This window comes from Furipterus horrens, unplaced genomic scaffold, assembly GCF_987537825.1.
Source record: "Furipterus horrens unplaced genomic scaffold, mFurHor1.1.pri manual_scaffold_12, whole genome shotgun sequence".
In the NCBI taxonomy this organism is placed as follows: Eukaryota; Metazoa; Chordata; class Mammalia; order Chiroptera; family Furipteridae; genus Furipterus; species Furipterus horrens.
The window spans coordinates 48,600,800-48,623,710 of NW_028327182.1; the positions used below are offsets into that span (position 1 = coordinate 48,600,800).

The 22,911-nt window shown below is 37.9% G+C and overlaps 1 protein-coding gene across 1 annotated transcript in view; it reads left to right on the top strand.

Moving 5' to 3' along the window:
- The window catches only part of COG3 (component of oligomeric golgi complex 3), a 69,148-nt gene extending 46,467 nt beyond the window's left edge, over nt 1–22,681 (top strand). Inside the window, exons 20-23 of the mRNA XM_090258398.1 lie at nt 3,020–3,095; nt 7,548–7,675; nt 8,479–8,577; nt 20,632–22,681. Coding sequence (XP_090114524.1) covers nt 3,020–3,095; nt 7,548–7,675; nt 8,479–8,577; nt 20,632–20,661 — 333 coding nt within the window. The 3' untranslated portion in view covers nt 20,662–22,681. The remainder of the gene's footprint in view (nt 1–3,019; nt 3,096–7,547; nt 7,676–8,478; nt 8,578–20,631) is intronic.
- The last annotated feature ends 230 nt before the right edge of the window (nt 22,682–22,911 follow it).

Consider the following 22,911-nt stretch of genomic DNA (forward strand, 5'->3'; position numbering starts at 1 on the left):
ATGAACTTGGTAGAAATAGTGAAGGCTGGAAAGCTCTGAGTTAACATTATATGCTGTCTGTGTCCAACCTCTGCCTAAATATTTTTGTGTCCTTTATGAGAAATCTAAAGAGTTGGTGCTCAAATTTTTCTAATGAGATTATCTAGTGAGGTCAAGGTCATGGCCTGAACGTTGGCACCTAACAATCAATTAAAAAAAAAAGATCTCTGAAGTTTCTGCCCTTCACCCTTCCAAGCTACACCTTACCTTCACTATAATTTTCCATCTTAAGTTTTGTCCAAGAAGCTGACTACTTTTTTTGGTTTTGCTTCTCTGTACCGATGCTGAGGAATGTAAAGAAAGATAAAAAGAAGGTGGGCATCCAACTCTGTACCTGTAGCACTTGTTGTTAAATGTGCCTTTTGATACTATTTAAAAATATGTTGTTGTTGTTTTTCTTAAAGCAAAAAAAAATTACTTAAATATTTTCACATTTGTAATTTTAATTTCAGGTAAAATTCTATGATTTTTTTTTGTTCAAATTTCGGATTGTTACTCCTATTATACATATACTATCATTAATTACAATTATACTTGTACATATGTTCAACTATTAGTTCAAAACTTTGTGATTATTATGCTTTTATTAATTATACATATATTCAAATTTTATTGGAAATAAAACATTAATAGTACATATTTTTATTTAATTAAAAATATGGTTAACATGTATTCTTATTTTACCTCTCTCTTTTTTAAAAAATATGCTTTATTGATTATGCTGTTACAGTTGTCCCATTTTCTTTTCCCTTTGTTCCCCTCCACTCAGTGACCCCCCTCCCTCCAGTTGTCACCCCCCGTTTAGTCCATGCCCATTGGTTGTGCATATAGTTCTTCTCAACATCTTCCTATCTACTCCACTCCCTCCTACTGTGCTTATTAATTCCTGTACCATCTCCCTCCCTTTCCCCCCACCCCCCTCCCGCTAACCTCCCCCCAAAGTGTTCCCCATACCTATAATTCTTTTCCCACTCTCGTTGCCTACTTAATTTGCCTTTATTTCGGTTCCCTTCTGTTGTTGGTTGTTGTGATACAGTTTTCATTTTAATGTTCATAGTTTTGATCCTCTTTCTCCTAAACAAGTCCCTTTAACATTTCCTATAACAGTGGTTTGGATCTGATAAATTCCTTCAGTTTTACTTTGTCCTGGAAGCACTTTCTCTGCCCTTCTATTCTGAATGACAGCTTTGCTGGATAGAGTAATTGTGGTTGTAGGTTTTTGCTTTTTCTCATTACTTTGAATATTTCTTGCCAGTTCCTTGCCTGCAGAGTTTCTTCTGAGAAATCAGCTGATAGTCTTATTGGGACACCTTTGTATGTGATTCTCTTCTTCTCTCTTGCTGCTTTTAAGATTCTCACTTCATCCTTAATTTTTGACATTTTGATAATAATGTGTCTTGGTGTGGTTCTCCCTGGGTCCAGATTTTTTGGAACTCTCTACTTCCTGGACCTGTAAGTCTTATTTCCTTCCTCAAGTTAGGGAGGTTCTGCTTCATTATTTTTTCACATAATTTTTCAATTTCTAGTTCTTCTTCTTCACCTTCTGGCAACCCTGTGATTCAGATGTTGGCCTGCTTATAGCTGTCCCAGAGGTTTCTGAGCCTCTCCTCATTTTCCTCACTTTTCGTTTCTTCTTTCTGCACTGGTTGACTGTTCCTTCCCTGTGTTCTGTTTTGTTGAGTTGATCCCTTGTTTTCTTTCCCTCACCACTAGTTTCATATGTGTTTTCATTGATTTCAGCAGGACTAGCCTTCATTCCTTCCCTGTCTTGTTTAAGATCTGCTGTTAGGTTCTGTAAGCATTCATATAACCAAAGCTCTGAACTGTGTCTCAGAAAGATTTCCTATCTGCTGCTTTGTTAGATTAGATATTTGCTCTCTGGTCATCTTCGTCACTAGGATCTCTTATCATGATCTGTGCCATCCTGACAGTTTTGTGTTTACCTTTGCTTCCTGGGCGGGGCTGTAACATCTCCTATGCAATAGAGGGTGGAGCCCCATGCAGTCGTCACTATGGGGTGACTCTTCTTACCACGCTGTGGCGTTTTGTGTGGGGGCGGGGATCCAAGATGGATTCCTACTGTTCACTCTCTGCTGAGAGACTAGGAGCCTCCTCCTCAGTACCCACTCTCTCTGGCCCTCACAGTCTGAGGCAATAGGGGTCTGCCTTTCCTGGCATTGGGATCGCGAGCTGATGAGTTTGGTCTGCAGCTGGGGGTGCTCCCCAGGTGGTTCTTGCCTCTCCTTAAATACAGGTGTCTGTGCTTACCACCATCCCGCCGCTGTCGCCGCCGCTGTCACTACAGCTGCTACTGCCAGCTCAGCTTGACCTCTCCGCCTCGGCTTCGCCCCTCCTACTTATCCAGACGAGCACTACTTCTTTATAACTTCATACGTTGGACTTCCATGTAACTTGATTTTCTGGAACTTCTGGTTATTTCTGGTTTTGCAGTAGTTGTATTCCTTCTTAGTGTGGAGGGAGACGGAGCATGTCAGTCTAGGCCTCCATCTTGACCGGAAGTCTGTCTCTAAAAATCTTGTTTTTTAATATAACATTTTCTCTGCCTATGATATAATAAAGAAAACGACTATTTTGGTTTATAAAGATTTTGTCCAGCTGTTGACATTTTTCTAATAACATGTGATAATTTAATATCAACGTAACAGTCTACTTAAAGAGAGGCTTGTTTTGTGTTAACATTTCTCTACATCCTCATTTTTGTCTCGGGTAGAGTTTCAGGTTGAATGCCTCAGGACATTAGTATGGTTTTTTGCAAGATAAGATATGCTTTGAAATCACAAAAGAAGTTTTACTGAAATATTTTATTAATTGTAAGGACTATGAGATATGATGTATTTTCTTTTAGGGTTGTACGTTTGATTATCATTTTGTTTTAATAGGTTCAAATGGTGGCATGTATCTTGAGAAAAGTACTGGTTTAATTTGTAATCAGTGAAATGAAACTTTTTGTCTCTTCTAGGTTTCAGCACTAAAAACAATGGTCAGTCAGGGAGGACCCAAGTACACTCTGTCACAGCAGCCTTGGGCACAACCAGGTATTCACATTTTACTATTAGGAATTTTTTTTAGGATATTGATTAATTTCTATTTATATAGTTCTTGCTCTGACAGCCTGGAATGGTTTTCTACTCTTACTGTGGTTTGGGTTAACAGAAGATGTAGTTTGAAGCTGGCAGGTCTTTATTGGCCAACACTACTTGCATTTCAACAAGCATTTCAAGAAAGGAAGAATTTTAAAAATATACACAAACATAGTTAAAAATAAAATGTGGGTTAGATGGAAACACTTCAAGGCTGCTGGTTTCTGTATACTCACTTTTCATTGTGTTATAGAGCTTTGATGAAAAACCTGTATGATAGTATGATATTATGGAGAGAATGCTACTATTTTAAGGTATTATATGAAGGGATATTGTACCTTATTTTGTTCCTCATTTTATGCAAGTTACATCTTCTGTTTAATGTTTGAGAAAGTTATAAAAATTGTGATGTCATTTGGGAGTGTGCAGGCCGTATCATTGTCTCATTGACAGATATGCTTGAGATGTTCCCAGTCTTATGCTTCCCTAAGTGTACTTTTTTCGTGCGCTAAAAGGTTTTTTTTTTTTTTTCCTTTTTGTTTTTGGTTTTTGTCTTCAGCATTAGACATTAGACATTTAAAATCATGACTAACCTTGTGGATTATTTAGGTACATTTTGTGACATTTTAAGTTGCCATTAAACCAGAATAAATAATTTTCTTAGATTGTTAATTTTGGCCTTCCCCTGGCCATTATCACATTAAATTATCACTATAGTGTGATAATGATTCTCTGAAACTAAAAAGGGCAAAATGGCTAAAGAATCAGTGTTTTCATTTAGTGTAAGCTGTGTCCAAGTTGTTAGGGAAGCTCTTTGCTGATAGTGCGGGAGATCCAAAGAATGATTCTGGCTTAGAATCTATAAAGAATTGACTGTTGACAGGCATATAACCTGGAATTAGGTTCTTAACACATTGTGTACGGGTGGTGAGAATTCTCATCATTTCTAAAAGGCATTTAAATTCCCCGGTACACAATGTCTTAATGTGATTGGTTTTTCATATAAAAAAATGTTGTGTCTGTCAGGTACATATTTTTTTGGGGAAAAGGAATTGAGGCCATTCTAAAATTTTCATATTATTATTTAATGCCTCATGTTAATTTGAAGTTGAACTAGAATTAAGATTTGTAAATGTAGGGAATTATTAATTGTATTTGAAAGAAAGACAGGATTTTACAAAAATTTGTCATGTGAACTTTGTTTATGTCAGTACAGGTTTGCATTGATTGCTTTATTGCAAGAAAACTTTATGATATGTTTTAGGTCTTCTGTTTACTGTATGAGATTGGAATCTTTGCCACCTTACTAAAGGACAGAGAACACACTTGATGCCATAGTACATTCTGTCAGAAGACATAAAACCAAATTCTTTTACTGACCATACTAAGCTGGTGGTGACCACCTAATTTGACCCCTCACAGTCCGGAGCAGACTTTTTAGTTCAAAATTCAGCATGGTTCCAGAAAGTACTCCAAAAATCTTTCAATTAATGGAGACTTGGGCTCAAAATTTCAGTCACTTATAGAGCTTATTTAGAAATAGGAGCTGATTTTATTTTGAATGTTATGTAAATGAAACTCTTGGGTGTAATCTTTCTTAAAATAAGCAGAAACCAACAAATAGGCATAGGCATATTTATATTTAGTACAGCTAATCCCAGGGCCTTGATGCATAGTGCCCCTTTGGAAAGATCCTCTTTCACTCAAAGTAGAAGCTGTCATTTTTTTCAAGTGGAATCCTAATAGAACCCCCAGTGTTAGGTGTGTTGTGCTCTTAAGCATTACTAGACTTGTCATTAGTAAAGCTGAAAGGAAACTAACAAAGGGACAGAGTTGAAATAGGGCTTGCTGTTTTATTATTTAACTCATTTTTTTTTCTAAGTGAAGAGATCTTGGCAAATAAAATGATGGCATTTTAGTTTATCTACTTGTTGTATTTTCTGCTTAGCTGTATGGGGCTGTGGAGTTGCTTTTTCTTGATCTGTACTACAAGAAGCCCACAACTTGATTGTGGCCAGGTGGCTCAATTGCTTGGAGGGTCATCCCATGCCCCAAGAGGCTGCAGGATTGATTTCTGGTCAGCGCACATACCTAGGTTGCAGGTTCAGTCCCTGATCGGGGTGTGTCCAGGAGGCAACCAATTGATTTCTCTCTCACATCAGTGGTCCTCTCTCTCTCTCTCCCTCTCTAAAAATCAATAAACATATCCTCAGGTAAGGATTAAAAAAAGAAGCAGCAGCAGCTCACACATAATATCAGAGAGATTTTTGAGATGGGAGCATCAAAAACAATTGAGGGACTTACCTTGAACCTCTGGAAACCCAGAGTTACTAGTTCATGCATATTTGATTGGGTTCTTGGGGTCATTTCATGATAAATTCATGGGAGATCAGATTATAAATTGGGATACCACTTTGTTATTTTACTCTGGGAAATATGTCTTTTTAGGAATTGGAGGAATAGTAGTCCTCTTTATCAGCAGGGGATACAGTCCAAGACCCCCCAGTGGATGCCTGAAACCAAGGACAGTACCGAACCCTGTAAATACTATGCTTTTTCCTAAACGTACATGCACCTATGGCTTCTCTTTGGTGTATCTGAATTGCCAGCATCACTGCTCTTGCGCTTTCAGGCCATTATTAGGTAAAATTAGGGTGACTTGAATATGAGCATTACGATACTACAACAAACTGATAATTGAGACAACTACTAAGTGACTAGTGAATACAGCGTGGATACAGTAGACAAAGGGATGATTCATGTGCTGACTGTGATGGTGAGAATTCATCACACAAAATTGTGTGCAATTTAAAACTTAGGAATTATTTATTTCTGGAATTTTCCATTTAATGTTTTTGGACCGTGGTTGACAGAAGGTAACTGAAACTGTGGAAAGTGAAACTCTGGGTAAGGGATGATTACTGTACTTCATTTACTGTGCTCCACACACACCTTTTGGTAATCAAGGGCTCTGAAAACTGTCTTAGTGATCCTTGAAGTGTGTTAGTGATGATAGAACCAGAGCCTCTGGAATTAATTGTCTTAAAGGAGCCTTCATGTATTTTACGAAAAATAAACAGTTTCTGGATTATTTGTTCTTGAGAGCATTGACGCTTTCGTAATTACCTTGCTCTACCACATCCCTCCTCAATTAAAAAGAAATTTTTTTTAAACATAAAATTTGAATAGTGAAAAAGTATAAAATGAAAAGTAATTCTGTTTTCCACTTTAAAACTAATTCTCTCAAAGGGAACCACTAGTTTCTTTCCCCAAATTATTTATGTATATAGCAGCATATATAGACTTAAAGTATGTTGTACAAATAAGATTGTGCTATATTTTTTGCTTTTTAAACTTGCTCTGTATCTTGGAGTCCTTTCTGTACCAGCCTATATCCAGCTCTACTCATTCTGTTTGATAGATGCATAGAATATATTCCTATAGCACAATTTCTTTAATACAATAATTTTATTAATGATATTCGAATTATTTTTAGTTTTTTTGTTTTCCATACACTCTTTAATAAATGTCCCTGTACACACATATTTTGCTATTTTGTGAGTGCATTCAAGGTAAATTTCTAGCAGTTAGAAATGTTAAGTGAAAGAGGATGTGTATTTTTGATTTCATTAGACATTGCCTAATACCCTTCCAAAGAGGTTGAACCAATTTGTACTCCCATTATCAGTGGATGAGGTCTCCATACCCTTGCCAAATGTGTATATTTACAATCTTAATAATTTTTGCCAATCTGAAAATAGTTTAATATGCCTTTCTTTAATTATGAATGAGATTGAGCATCTTTGAAATTATTAATCTTTTCCTTTGTAGCTTTTTGTGTATTTTCCTTTTAAATACTTAATACAGATTACTACTCTTTTCCATTTTTCACTTCTTCTCAGACACTACATTTGGGCTACTTAATTATTTCAGTTAGTTTTTTGGAATTTGGTTCTCTTTCTGATAATACAGTATAAAAATGTAACATGAATTTTTTACATATTCTGAATGATCTTGTGAGGCAGAGTGCATCTCTTACTGAGAGCTAGTTCTGCAAATGAATAAGCTCATTCATTGTGAAGTAATTCTTATTAATATCTCTCTGCAAATGGTTTTTTAGTTTACCTTAACACTTATCTCCAAATTCCAAAAGCACCAAGCCGCAGTGAATGTTCTGTAGCATGTTGAGGAATTTTTTTTGTTGCCTTATCCCTAGGGATTAGGATTTTGTATTTAGAAGATACTTGATGTTTACACACTTGTGATTAAACTTGATAAATAAACAAAAGTGAAAGAATTCTTTGGGGAAATAGTCTTTTGTTATTTCTCTCTCTGTTCCCCTCTGAATTAAAATGGAAATATTTCTTCTCTTTCTTTGTGACACTAATGAGGTTAATTTCTTTCCAGCAAAGGTCAGTGACCTTGTGACAAGTGTCTACAAGACAATAAAAGCAAAGCTGCCTCTGACCTTGAGAAGTATGTCATTATACCTATCCAATAAAGATACCGAATTCATCTTGTTTAAACCTGTTAGGGTGAGTATCACGATCATTTATTTGAATGTTTGCCACTCTCTTTAACTGTCCTGGCCCTGTCTATCATTTTTCTTTTCCTGTGGATATTTAAAAATAGTATACTTCTTCCTGTTGCCATATTTTTCTAATGAAGTTGGCTAATAGTCACTGTGATTCTTGAAAGGCTTACAAAGCCGGCATTTGTCTGACTATACCTTCCCCCCTCCACTCTCCTTTGTCTTAAATATCTTTGGCACTAAGTTACGTCCTACCTAAAAGGAGAAATTAGTAAATAAATAAATAGTTAGACTCTCACATTGGATGTGTGGACCAACACTTGCGAGAGCAGCATTTCAGGAATTATGCCCTGTGTCACTGATGAAGAGTAGAAATAAATGGCTTGTAGCAGCCACTAAGGTATTAAATGTCAGAGCAGATTTAGAACTCATAACTTCAGCTCTGTGTTGAGCTTACATCCTTACCCAAGGTGTTGGTTGATTTTTTTTTTTTTAAGTACATGTTATGTGTCTAGAACCTCTGTGATCTTTTGTGTGAAAAATTGCTGCTGAAGACTCTCTGGGGGGACAGGCCTTGTTTGGTTTTGCCAGTAAGTGTTACATGGTGAGTCTTAGTTCGGTTGTGCTAGCATGTGAAGTATTAAGTGCAAACTGTATATGTCTTTTGTAATCCCATAAAAGATACATTTTTTCCACTTGTTTTGTCAATTATCATTACGATTTAACATTCTTAGTGCTTCATGTTTAAAGCAACTTGTATACATTTTTAGTGACTCATTTAATATGATTGCCTCTTCTCTTTCTAAGAACAATGTTCAGCAAGTCTTCCAGAAGTTCCATGTTTTGTTAAAGGAAGAGTTCAGTCCTGAAGATATCCACATCATTGCTTGTCCTACTATGGAACAGGTAATCCATAGTCTGAAGATCCTTGTTACTTTTGTAAGCTCTTAATTTATTTTAATTGAGTAATGTATTTGAGTAACTGTGTTTTTAGTTTTAATTTTAAAGATGGTACAATATTTTATTCTGATGAGCAAGAGCTCAAACTTTGTAAAATTTTAATGATGGTTTTAGAATTTTCAGTTGCTTTTTAATCCTTTCTAGTATTGAAAGTTGCTATGTTTAAGATGAATGAACTGTTTGAAAGATTCAAATAGTAGTTTAGCTTGCTGAAAAATTTTTGCAATTTGCATGATAAGAGGCCCACATTTCAAATGAAAAAGAAGTGGAAGTTATTTTGGAGATAAGATGTTAGATGTTAAAAAACTGAATAAAGAGCTCAGGTTTTGTTTACTATTATTGATACATTCAATATAATCAGCAAGCTTTTATGAGAACCTGTGATGTATTATGAGTAGGCTGGTGCTATGGGTGATATTTTTTAGTATAGTTTTGTATATGGTAAGAACCAGAGAATTTGGGGAGAAGTGGTAAGGTTGATGAGAGCCTAATTGGAATGGGTGGGGAGTGGGAGGAGAGATACTGGAGGCAGAGAGTGTTGGTAAGTCTTTTGAGGGGTTTTTCTATATGGGGAGAGAAAAGATGGTGGTCGCTGGAGGAGAAATGGGTCATGTTTTTATTGAGATATATTTATATTCCTTAAAATTCACCCATTAAAGTGGATAGTTAATTGCTTTTTAGTATATTCAATGCAAGCATCACCACTATCTAATTACAGAACATCACCCCGCCCCAAAAGAATCCCATACCCATTGGCAGATTCCCCATTCTCCATTCTTCTACTAATCTATTTTTTATCTTTATGGACTTGCCTATTTTAGATATTTCATTAAATGTAATCAGATGACACATGACCTTTTATGACTGGCTTTTTTTCTCTTAGCATAATGTTTTTAAGGCTTACCCATGTTCTTTTTTATGGCTGTATATATTCCTTTGTATGGCTATATGGGTCATATTTTAAAAATGTACCTCTGTAGTTCTAGGATTGTGCAGTTAATAGACTTTTTAATAAGTCATTTGAAGTAATTTTGTGATTATTCTGTTAAAACTACACTATACTTAGGTTTCTTTTCAATACTTAGAGAAATTTCTACCCATTTTCTGAGGTGTTTTGTTTCCCATTCCAGTTCTCTCCCTATAGATAACTTTGTTATTGAATGATAGGTAACATTTTATTTGTGATTGTTATTAACCTTTTATAAAAAAAGTTTTTTTAAATGGAGGGGAAATGCATGTTGTATGTTCATGGGGAAGGTCCAAACAGAGGGAAAAATTGATGCTGAAAAAAGGTCCTGGAGTAAAGAAGGGGGATGGTTCTCAGGAACAGTAGGAGGGTGGTGCCTTTTTTTGGTGCATGGTGGTTGAGTAATGAAAAGGAGAGAAAGCTGAATGGGGGTACACTTGCGAGGATGTAGTGAATGTGATCGGAGCTCATGAAAGCTGTCATCTGCCTGCTCACATGTGTGAATGAAACAGGAAGGAAGGTCTTCACTGAATGAGGAGGTGCTAATGATATGAGGAGGAAGGATCAGTTGAGTTCAGTGGTTATAAATCCAAGAGAGACCAATAAACATACTTGTCTTAATTTTTTTCTCCAGTCATAGTTAGTTGTATGATGTAAATGGGGAGTATCAGGGTGAGGCTTACCAAGAACACAGAGTTCCTGAGCTCCCTCTTGATTCCTGCCAGTGAGATACACATTATATATATAATATATATGTGTAGATATATATATATTATATATATAATATATGTAGATATATATAATACATGTATATATAATATATATGTTATATATAATATATATATAAAACTTAAAAGGTCTACATCATGTACAACTCAGTTGCTTTGCTTTGTGTCTTTCTGTTCCCTATTCTTTTGAACCGCTACATTATTTTAATGATGTACCAGTGGGTTGCAACCTACAGTTTGAAAAACACTAATAGAGCTGGTCAAGATGGCATCATAGGCTCACCTCACACAACCACATAAAAAATTATAGATAAACTATAAAACAACCATCACTCAAAACTGTCAGAAAAAGAGTTGAATGTAAGTCTGACAACTGTGGAATTAAAGAAAACACATCTATCCAGACTAGTAGGAGGGGCGGAAATGCAGAAACGGCTGGTCTCACATCCACATGTGGTGGATAAAAATTCAGGAGGGATATCTCGGGAGTGAGGAGTCCCAGGCCCACACCAGGCCCCCCAGCTCAGGGTTCCAGTGCCAGGAAGATAAGTCCCATAACTTCTGGCTGCAGAAATCAGCATGGATTGAGTTGATGGAAGAAACTGCAGGACCCCCCCTCCCAAGCAGTTCTTTTTTTTTTCTAATCTGTAACAGTCTTATTTAAGTTCAAAATTTTTTGCATACATAAAAAGTATCGAATTTCTTCTTGAGGTGGATGACACTATTTAATTACATGCCAGTTCTTAGTAAATTAAAAATATGTCATAGACTCTTTTTTTTAAAGTATATTTTATTGATTATATTGTTACAATAGTTCCAATTTTTCCCCCTTTGCTCCCTTCCGCCCAGCACCACCCTCCCCCAGCGTTTCGCCCCCCCAAGTCCCTGCCCATGGGTTGTACATACAAGCTCTCCCGCTTCACCCTTTCATATAGTCTTCTTCTTTTTTAAAAAAATAATTATTTTAACAATAAAAAATAACAATCCCTCCTTCTTAGACTTAAGACCCTTTACAATCTTATAAAGGACAATGTGCGAAGGTCTCGAGCTCCTCTAGCTGCTTCAAGCTGGACATGGTCGTCGTCCTACCTACCCTCTGGTTCAGAAATCCCTAATAAGAGTGGGGATGTGGACGGGAGGGTGACCTTCCCACATGGGGAAGGATCTTGCAGACTCCAGATCTACCACTGAGCATTGTGATTTTCCTTGAATCATGATTTTTCTACCTAAGATTACCCTCCTCGTCATTAAAGGGACTGCATTAAGTTTGTTTTTAATTTATGCTGTTCATTTGCATAAACACAACAAGAGCAGCAAATGATCACTTATGATCTTTAGTTCTGCTTTGCTGGAACTTACGCAAGGAACATTTAGGGTGACCTACAGTCTGCCCTTCAGGGCACAGAAGCTGAGCCACATACCTGGCATTCAGTCTTGCCTGTACACACCTGTCTTTTCCAAATCCTTCTGGTTTTCTATTGTGCCTTAAGGTCCCTTCTAGCCTCTTTCAGGAAAACAACCTTCATTCCTTCCTTAGAACAATTGCCATGGACCGCGCATCCAACCAAGGTACCAGGCCTTTTATTTCGTGGGCTTTTATTACCTTCGAAAGTCCATTCCAGTTCCTCAGGGCTTTTTGGTAACAACCAGAGCTGAGCATGTCTCCTCTAGGCATGACATTCCAGTCAAAGGCTTGGTCAAAAAAATCTATTAACAACTGGTCTTATTAGTTTTATGCAAAGAAACTTATGCCATTACTTACTTCTTTACAATGCCAAACTCTGGAGAGATCAGATAAGGAGAAAAATATACAGTGTGAAGGAAAATCCTTGTCCTTCTAATATTCATTGAACTTGCATTTCCATTCTTTATATTTTCATTTTATCCCCCACTAATAATTTTTTGTTTTTCCATTACAGTTGTTCCACTCCCCCCCTCCTTGCTTCCCCGCACCCTGCCCCCCACTTCTCCCACATTCAGTCCCCACCCAGTTGTCCATGTTCGTGGGTCATTTATACATGTTCTTTGACTAGACCCTTCCCCTTCTTACCCTCTTCTCTCCCTCCCATCTCCCCCCTTGTTACTGTTAATCTACTCCTTGTTTACATAGCTCTGGTTCAATTTTGCACATTTGTTTGTGTTGTTCATTAGTTTCCTGTAATAGGTGATAGTATAAGGTACTTTTCTTTCGTTGCCTGGCTTATTTCGCTAAGCATAATTCTCTCTAGTTTCATCCATGTTGTTGCAAATGGTAGAAGTTCCTTTTTTCTTGCTGCTACATAGTACTCCATTGTGTAAAGGTACCACAGTTTTTTTATCCACTCATCTGCAGATGGGCACTTAGGTTGTTTCCAGCACTTGGCTATTGTAAATAGTGCTGCTATGAACATAGGGATGCATAGATTCTTTTGAATTGGTGTTTCAGGATTTTTCAGATGTAAACCTAGCAATGGAATGGCTGGTTCAAAAGGCAGTTCCATTTTTAGTTTTTTGAGGTAATTCCACACTTTTTCCATAGTGGCTGCACCACTCTGCATTCCTACCAGCAATGCACCAGGGTTCCCAATTTTCCGCATCCTCACTAACACAAGTTGTTTGTTGATTTGTTGATGGTGGCCATTCTGACTGGTGTGAGGTGGTATCTCATTGTGGTTTTTATTTGCATCTCTCTGAAGGCTAGTGATGTTGAGCATTCTTTCATATGTCTATGGGCCCTCTGTATGTCTTCTTTGTAGAAGTGTTTGTTCAGGTCCTTTGTCCATTTTTTAATTGGGTTGTCACCCAAGCAGTTCTTCTTAAAGAACCCACACATGGACTTAACTCACACTCCCTCCCTTGGAGTTCCAGCACCGGGGTAAGAAGCTTAAAAGGCACTGTGGAATACAGGGAGGAGCTGAAGTGTCTGGAATCAAGGTGAGAGCTAGGGGACAGCTTTCTTCTCTCCCAGACAGACAGACAGACAGAGGCCATTGTCCGTTTTCTTTCTTTTATCTCTTTTTAAATAATTTATTTTAATTATTGTTCTATTACAGTATTTTTGTCCCTTTTCTGAACCCTACTCCCATAGAGCCATAGAGTTAGAAGGCGGGTGGTATATCTGAGACTCCATCATCCTGGCTAATTCAGTTTGCCCCACCCTGGAGATCCCCTGAGACTCTCTCCCACCCAGTTTATGGGTCCAGCCAAGCAAGCTGTTAACAATGACTTTTCCATATGAATAGCTGGTCTTGGCTCATGCTTCACAAGGTCCTATCCTCTCAGACAAGGAACAGCCAGCCTCAGTGAGGCCCCAACCCCTGTGCCTCTTGCTAAATGGTCCCAGGCCTGGCACTGCAGCAGCCAGCCTAGACTTACAGCTTTGCTCTGCCTCGGAAGCTCTTAAGCCCAGCACAAGTAGCAGCCATCTCAGATTGCTTAATAGCTCATGCAGGGTGGCCCCAGGCAAAACACAGGTTGGAACTGACATTTGCCTGCACTACCCTGGATATGCCAGAGCCTGTGTAACCTGTGTATAGCTACAGACCACATCAGAGCACCAGTGCCCTGCCCTTGTACAGTGGATCCTCTACAGAGGGTGGAGGTTGATAGTCAGTGATCACAGCCAGTCATTGCAGCTGACTGGCCTGTGTAAATCCCTCCCATTGACCTTCCAACAGAAATCAGGGCACAACTACAAGATGAGGGTGTACTCAGCCCACATGGAGGGCACACCTTGAGTACTCAGTTTGGGTGATAGGGGCGGCTGTGCCACTGGACCTTACAGGACACCTACTACATTAGGCAACACTAGCAAGACAGGGAGTCATAGCAGCTCTACCTAATATATAGAAATAAACAAAGGGAGGCTGCCAGAATGAGAAGACAAAGAAACATGGCCCAAATGAAAGAACAGATCAAACTCCAAGAAAATGAATAAAATGGAGGTAATCAGTCTATCAGATGCAGAATTCAAAACACTTGGTTGTAAGGGTGCTCAAGAAACTTAGTGAGAACCTCAACAGCGTAAAGAACATCCAGTCAGAAACATAGGATACACTAATTGAAATAAAGAACAATTTACAGGGAATCAACAGTAGAGTGGGTGAAGCCAAGAATCAATCAACGATTTGTAATATAGGGAAGCCAAAAACAACCAACCAGAACAAGAAGAAACAAGAATCCAAAAAAGAAAAAAAACAACGAGAGAGTAAGGATGCTCTAAGGACAACTTCAAGCATACCAATATTGGCATCATAGGGTGCCTGAAGGAGAAGAAAAAGTACAAGAAATTGGAAATCTCTATGGAAAAATAATTAAGAACACTTCCCTAATTTGGTAAAGGATGTGGACATGTAAAGTCCAGGAAGCACAGAGAGTCCCAAATAAGATGGATGCACAGAGACCCACTCCAAGGCACTTCATAAGTACAATGCCAGATGTTAAAGATAAAAAGAGAATCTTAAAAGTAGCAAGAGAGAAAAGCAGTTAGTTACCTACAGGGGAGTTCCCGTAAGACTGTCATCTGATTTCTCAAAAGACACTTTGCAGGCTAGAGGAGATTGGCAAGAAATATGCAAAGTCATGAAAAGCCGGGACCTATAGCCAGTATTGCTTTGATCAGAAAAGCTATCAGTTAGAATGGAAGGGCAGTTAAAAGAGCTTCCCAGACAAGAAAAAACTAAAAGAGTTCATCGTCACCAAACCATTATTATATGAAATGTTAAAGGGACTTATTTAAGAAAAAGATCAAAACTAGGAACAGTATAATGACAATAAATACATATTATTAACAGTTGAATCTAAAAACAAACTAAGCAAACAAGGAAACTGACAGAATCATGGATACAGAGAGTGTTTTGATGGCTGCCAGATGGGAGGGGGGATGTGGGGGGTGGGTGAAGAGGTGAGGGGATTAAGAAGTGCAAATTGGTAGTTACAGAATAGCCATGGGGATGTAAGGTATAATATAGGGAATGGAGTAAGCCAAAGAACTTACAGCCATGACCCATGAACATGAACAATGGTGTGATTGCCTGAGGGAGCAGGGGGTGCCGGGGTGGAGGGGAGCAAAAGGAGAAAAACCAGGACAACTGTAATAGCATAATCAATAAAATTAATAAAAATAATAAATTAAAAACACTAATAGGGGCCATCATCTCTCTGTGTCTTGATCCTCTTTTAGAACTGTAACATTTTCTGCTGTGAAGTACTATTCTAAGCATTTGACATGTATCATCTCACTTAATCTTCACTTGACCTTCCTATATTTGTCCCATTTTACTGATGAAGAAAATGTGACCTTGAGAGTTAGTTAAGTCACTTTGCTATCTGCTACATGATAGGAACCAGAACCTTGTATTTCCACTTCATGGATTGTTTCTAGAGGAAGGATCCCTCTGGTTTACTCTCATTTTCTCTCCCATTTTAAACTTCCCTGGAAACTGATTGTTTGTGACCCCTTTTTAAAAAACATTCAATTTATTCGGGTGACATTGGTTAATAAAATTTTATAGGTTTCAGGTGTACAGTTCTATAATACGTCAACTGTATGTTGTATTGTTTTTTCACCACCCCAAGTCAAATCTCCTTTTAGTGACCCATTGTCTTAAGACCCAATACATGGCAGTACAGGTGATTCCTGACTCATAATGGTTTGACTTTACGATAGTGTGAAAGCAGTGTGCATTCAATAGGAACTACTCTTGGAATTTTGTTTTGTTTTTTTTTTAATTTATATTTTATTGTTTATGCTAATACAGTTGTTCCAATTTTTTCCCCCTTAAACTGCCTTCACCCAGCACCCCCTGCCCACTCAGTCTCCCCACACCGTTGTCCATGTCCCTAGGTCCTGCATATATGTTCTTCAGCTATTCTATTCCCTATGCTGTACTTAAATCCCTTTGACTATTCTGTAACTACTAATTTGTACTTTGTCATCCCTTGACCTTTTTTGCCCATCTCCCTGATCCCCCTCTCTTCTTGCAATCATCAAAATGTTTTCTGTATATATGATTCTGTGACTGTTCTTCTTGTTTGTTTGTTTGTTTTAGATTCAATTGTTGATAGATATGTATTCGTTGCCATTTTATTGTTTATATTTTTTATTTTCTTCTTAAAAACCTTTTAAAATTTTATATAATAATGGTTTGGTGGTGATGAACTCCTTTAGCATTTTCTTGTCTGGGAAGTTCTTTTTCCATCTTCAGATTCTAAATGATAGCTTTGCTGGATAGAGTAATCTTGGTTGTAGGTCCTTGCTTTACAGTAGTCCTTCTCTATATCGTGGTTCACTTATCGCGGCCTCACTGTATCGCAGGATTTTAAAAAATATTATATATAATTATCGCGGGTTTTTCGCTATATTGCAGGATTTTGTGGTACCGTATATGTATGTGGTTAAAGTTACATAGGTTTAAGAGTGTAGAATATGTTTAAGAACATAAGTAGTGCTTATAAAAGTGTGGAAAAGGTTAATAAGGGAGTGGGAAAAGTTAATAAGGGACTGGGAACAGTTTATAAGTGTGTGGGAAGGGTTTATAAAGCCTTAAAATATATATAAATATTAAAATAAATGTAAGGTTCTTACTTTGGGGATTTTCACCTATCGCAGGGCAGGGGGTGTCTAGAACATAATACCTTTGATAAGTGAGGGAATACTGTAAATCATTTTGAATATTTCTTGCCAATCTCTTCTAGCCTGCAAAATTTCTTTTGAGAAATCAGCTGACAGTCTTATGGGAGGGCTCTTGTAGGTAACTAACTGCTTTTCTCTTGCTGCTTTTAAGAGTCTCTCTTTGTCTTCAACCTTTGGCGTTTTAATTATGAAGTGTGTTGTTTGGCATCTTTGCATCCATCTTGTTTGGGACTCTGTACTTCCTGGACTTGCATGTCTATTTCCTTCACCAAATTAGGGAAGTTTTCTTTCATTATTTTTCCAAATAGATTTTCAATTTCTTGCTCTCTCTGTTCTTCCAGCACTCCCATGATGTGAATGTTGGTATGCTTGAAGTTGTTCTTAGAGGCTTCTTCCCCATCCTCATTTTTTTTTTTTTTTAAATTCCTGTTTCTCTTGCTGTTCTGATTGGTTGTTTTTGGCTTTCCTGTTTTACAAATCATTGATTTGATTCTTGGCTTCATCCACTCTACTGTTGATTTCCTGTAAATTGTTTTTCATTTCAGGTAGTGTATCCTTTGTTTCTGATTGGATGTTTTTTACACTGTTGAGGTTCTCTCTAAGTTTCTTGAGCATTCTTATAACCAGTGTTTTGAATTCAGCATCTGACAGATTGCTTATCTCCATTTTGTTTAGTTCTTTTTCTGGAGTTTTGATCTGTTCATTCACTTGGGCCATGTTTCTTTGTCTCCTCATTTTGGCAGCCTCCCTGTGTTTGTTTCTATATATTAGGTAGAGTTGCTATGTCTCCGTGTCTTGGTAGTGTGGTGTAATGTAGATGTCCTGTAGGGTTCAGTGGCATAGCCTCCCTTCTCACCCAAGCTGGTACTGGAGGTGTGCCCTTCATGTGGGCTGAGTACATGTGTACCTCCTCTTGTAGCTGAGCCTTGGTTGCTGTTGGCACATCCAAGGTCAGCCACCACTAGTGTTCTGTGTAGGGTCATACAGCATAATCTATAAAGGGATCTGCAGATGGCTGCTGCTTGTGCTGGGCTTGGAGGTGTCCAGGTGAGGCCATGCTGTGAGCCAAGGCTAGCTGCTGCTATTGCCAAGCCTAGGGCAACTTAGGGAGAGGTATGAGGCTCACTGAAGCCAGATGCTGCTTGTTTGAAAGAATTTAGTAAAATCTGCAGCATGAGCCAAGACAGTCCATTTCTATGGAAAAGCCACAGGGAAGAGCTTGGGTGGGCCCAAAAGTTGGGTGGGGCTGAGCTCAGGGAATCACTAGGGTGGGGTGAACCAGTGTGAGCCATGTTGATGGGAGTCTCAGATATCCAGTCACAGAGCTCTGTGACTTTGTGAGGGGAGGGCTCAGAAAAGGAACAGAGAGCTGCCTCCTAGCTCTTGCCCTGATGCTGGACAATTCAGTCCTCCCCATATGTTCAGCTGCTACCCCAGCACTGGAGCTCAGAAGGAGTGAGTCCAAGTGTGTCTGTACATCGGCCCTTTTAGAGGAATTTCTGGGACTGCAAAAGTTTCTATCCTCCACAGCCTCAATCCCTGCTGGTTTTTATAGCCAGAAATTTTGGGGATTTATGATTCTGGCATGGATCCCTAGCCTGGGAGGTCCTGGTGTGGGGCTGGGACTCCTCACTCCTGAGATATCCCTCCCAATTTTTATCTGCCACACGTGGTCATGGGACCAACCCATTTCACATCTCTGCTTCTCCTACCAGTGTTGATGTGGCTTTTTCTTTAATTTCGTAGTTGTAGGACTTTTACTTAGCTCAATTTCTGATGGTTGTTCCATAGCTTAGTTTCAATTTTGATGTGGCTGTGTGAGGTGAGCCATGTTTACCTATATTGCCATCTTGACCTGACCCCTTACTTGGAATTTTGAATTTTAATCTTTTCCTGGGCTAGCGATATGCAGTACAGTACTCTCTCATGGCTCTGGTCAGGGCAATGAGCCGCAGTTCCCAGATCACGAGGGTATGCAACCCATATTCTACGCTATGTTCATTGTGTTAGATGATTTGCCCACTTTAAGGTAATGTAAGTGTTCTAGACCATGTTTAAGGAAAGTTAGACTACTTGTGTGTTTGGTAAATTAGGTATATTAAACGCATTTTGACTTTGATATTTTTAACTATTTCAAATATTTTCAGCATTTATCAGGACATAAACCCCATTATCTGTATACAATTTTTATAACTTAATTTTGTTATAATTTCAAACTTACAGAGAAATGCAAGAATGGTAATAAGGCACTTGATCCAGTTGCCCCATTTGCTTTATCATTGTTGCTTTCTCCCTTTCCTCTCCCTCCCTGCCCCTCTTTTAAGTTATTTGAGAGGAAGTTGGGAGACACTTGTGCTCCTTTCCTTGGAAATATTTCAGTGTATTTCCTAAAAACAAGGAGTTCTCTTACTCTACCCCCACACAATTTTCTAAACAGGAAATGTAACATTGACACTATTATCTAATCCACAGTTTATATTGAAATTTCCTCAATTTTCCCAATAGCATTCTTTATAGATGTGTTTCCTCAGTCTAGAATCCAGTCCAGTGGTTGCTGTTAAGTGTCACATCTCTTTAGTTTCTTTTACTCTGGAGCAGTTTTGCAGCCTTTTTTGGCTTTCTTTACCTTGACAGGTAGTTTATTTTGTAGAATGGCCCTCAATTTGGAGTTGTCTTTTTCCTCATGATTAGATCCAGGTTTTTTATTTTGGCCAGGAAAAACAGAGGTGATTTTATGCCCCTCTCACTGGAAGTATAAATTGATAAAAGAGTTATGAGATGATTATTTTGATTTTCTAAATAGTTTATACTTTACAGAAGGGCTCACTGCCATCTTTATTTAACTGAAAGTCTTGCTAGGGCCTGGCTAACAATTTGTGGTGTGCAGGCTGCCATTTCCCTCCTTGTCACCACGGCGTGTTTCTCTGGTTTTCTGGCTGGCTCTGTGTCACATCTCTAGAGTGGGCAGGGTGCTGAAATTCATTTGTCATGCCTGTTCTTAAGCTTTTAAGAGTCATTTAAAGAATTTGACTTACATAAAACTTTTCTCAAAACACACTCTGCATAGAAAAAGGTTAAGTTGATTTTTTTAGACATATTTATGTCCCTATCAGTGTTGGTATATAGTTTTTATGTCATCCTTATTGGATTCTAAATAAGTTGAGGGTCTAGATTAGGTGATGGAGTATAACCTTCCACAGGCCTCCACAACACTCAGTGCCCAGTGGCAGCTTCAGAAATCAGATAAGGTTAGAGGAGCTTGAGACCTTCGTCCATTGTCCTTTATAAGATTATAAGGGGTCTTAATATCTGAGAGGGAGGGATTGTTATTTTTTATTGTTAAAACAATTAATCATTTATTTATTAAAAAAGAAGAATATATGAAAGGGTGAAGCGGGAGAGCTTGTATGTATGAACCATGGGCATGGAGTTGGTAGGGGATTGCTGGGGGAGGGAGGGTGCTGGGTGGAGGGGAGCAAAGGGGAAAAAATTGAAATTATTGTAACAATATAACCAATAAAATATAATTAAAAAAGAGATCAGATAAGTATTGCAGGTCCAGCTTATGCCATACTTCTTGGTGTCTTAAAAATCTTAAGACTTTCCCTCTCATTCTGTGTTTGAATATCTAAACAACTTTTCTTATGGTATTCTACAGCAGAACTAACATAGTCTTTCACTTTGTTTTTCAGGTGAATCTCCTGCTGTCAGTTTCTAAATAATCAGGCCAGTTGGGCTGTGCTTGTAAACAATCTGTCCAGCAGGAGTTGCTGAGAAGTCATGAGGCCTGCAGGACACTTGAGGAATTGTATGTGGGAATGTCCCTGAGAACCACACAAGTGTGCTGCTCATTGCTGACGGCAGAATGAAATACAAGCAGAGTGTTAAAACATTGGTGTTTACCTTTTAAAAACATCAAAATGCCAAAGATTAATCTGTGAGCAGCAATAACTGCCTCATTAATTGGTCTCAAGAAATGTAAGTTTTTAAGAGGTAATTTTGGTGAACACGCAGTGAAATGGTTCTAGCAAAAGATGTACAGTGAAAACAGGTTGCAATAGGTAGAGCAGAGAAGAACTTTATGGAAATACAGCTAATTAGAAAGTTTCTAGAGTAAAGTTTGTTAAATTATAAAACACTGGAACACTTAACCACTGAGCATTCCACACTGACTATTTTTTTACTTCAGAAATGTTATTTCTACACTCATTGTAATGTTTCTCCTGTCACTTTGAAGTTTAGTTTGGAGTAGATTAAATGCTTCTGAGAACACATCCTGGTTTCCTGGAAATTCAGGGTGTTACCTTCGTGTCCTGTTAAAATTTTTATTATTGTTGAATATATTGGGGTGACATTGGTTAATAAAACTATACAGGTTTCAAGTGTACAATTCTGTAACATCTGCACACTGCATTGTGTGCTCACCACCCAAAGTTAAGTCTCTTTATGCCACCATGCACCCCCCTTTTGTCCTCTTCTACCTCCCCCAACCCCCTTTTCCTGTGTTTTTGATGCGAGTTAGTTTCAGGATGCAAGGATTGCATGTAAAGTCCCAGTATCTATTCCTTGAATTGCTTAGGTACAGAATGTTTGAGACCAGGGAGCTGCAACCTCCTCACATGCAGTATCTGTAGTGAGAATCTTCATGGTACAACAGTTGGTGTTTGTGATTTGGAAGTACCAGTTAAGGTGTGTTAATCTGGAACATACAGGAGAGAAGGAAACCTGATAACTAGTGTATTCCTGCAAGAGGGTCAAGGTTACCAGCCTTCTCTACACTGCCTTCAGTTTTAGTAGTTCTTTGAAAAGAGAACACTTTCAAGTCCTATATATTCAGTGCCTGTTCTGTGTAACTGCTACAGTGAATACATTTTACTAACAAAGACAAGGATGAAGATGGCCCACCCTTTAAAAACCTGTCACACTATCAGAGATTATCAAATAAATTATGCACTTCTGTGAGTTGTCCTACAAACAGCTATTTCCTGATTGGGTTGGTTTTGCCTCTGATGTCATAGTAAATGTAGCCTGCTTTTTGGTTCAAAAGGAATTTTGAATTATTGGAACACTAGCCTAGAGATAGAACACTGGCAAGTGTTCTGGAATGTAGCCAGCAGACCTCATTTTATGTGCCTAGCAGCCTTTCTCATCCCCTTAAAGCAACTCTGAGTGTATAGATAGGTTACATGTTTTTCATTTAAAAAAGGTCACTTGTTTTTCAGCTCAGTTTAAATTGGTGATGGATGTTGCTTGATAGAGCTTAATACTCTATATTTTGGAAAGGTGGAAGGTAAAGAGGGTTTATATTCATTTTTTGACATGAAATAAATAATATTGGATTTATTTCCACTTACTATTTAAAATACATGTTTAATAAACTGTACCTAGTTTTATGTATTATATTGTATATTTGATTTTTATAAGCCTTTCCAAAGAAATGAGGGCATGATTATTGTACTATACTATGATTGATTTAATTTGATGTACATAGGGATAAAAATATTTCACAGCACCAGGTCTTGTGTTGAATCTTTTATCTCTGAAACACTCAAAACACCTTACAAAGTGCTGAGTAGGTGATAGCGGTCCACCTTGTTTGCTAAATGAATATTTGTTTAAATATGTACAGTTTCAAGTATTTACTTATACAAAGAGTGTACATACTTTTAAATAATTTAAAAGGCTTTGTATTATTTGGCTAGAAATTGCTGTTTTTAATAAATGTGAGGTTTTTAAAAAATAGAGATTTCTGCTTCCTACTTTGTTCTCACATATCTGTTATGTATATAGATCTTTTAAAAAACTTTTAATTGAAGTTTTTATTGCACCAACTTGTAGATTTATATGCAGTTGTAAGAAATAATGCAGAGAGATCCCATGTACCTTTACCCTGTTTCTCCCAATGGTGACATCTTGCAAAACTCTTAACACATTATCACAAGCCGGATACTGACATTGGTGCACTTTGCCAA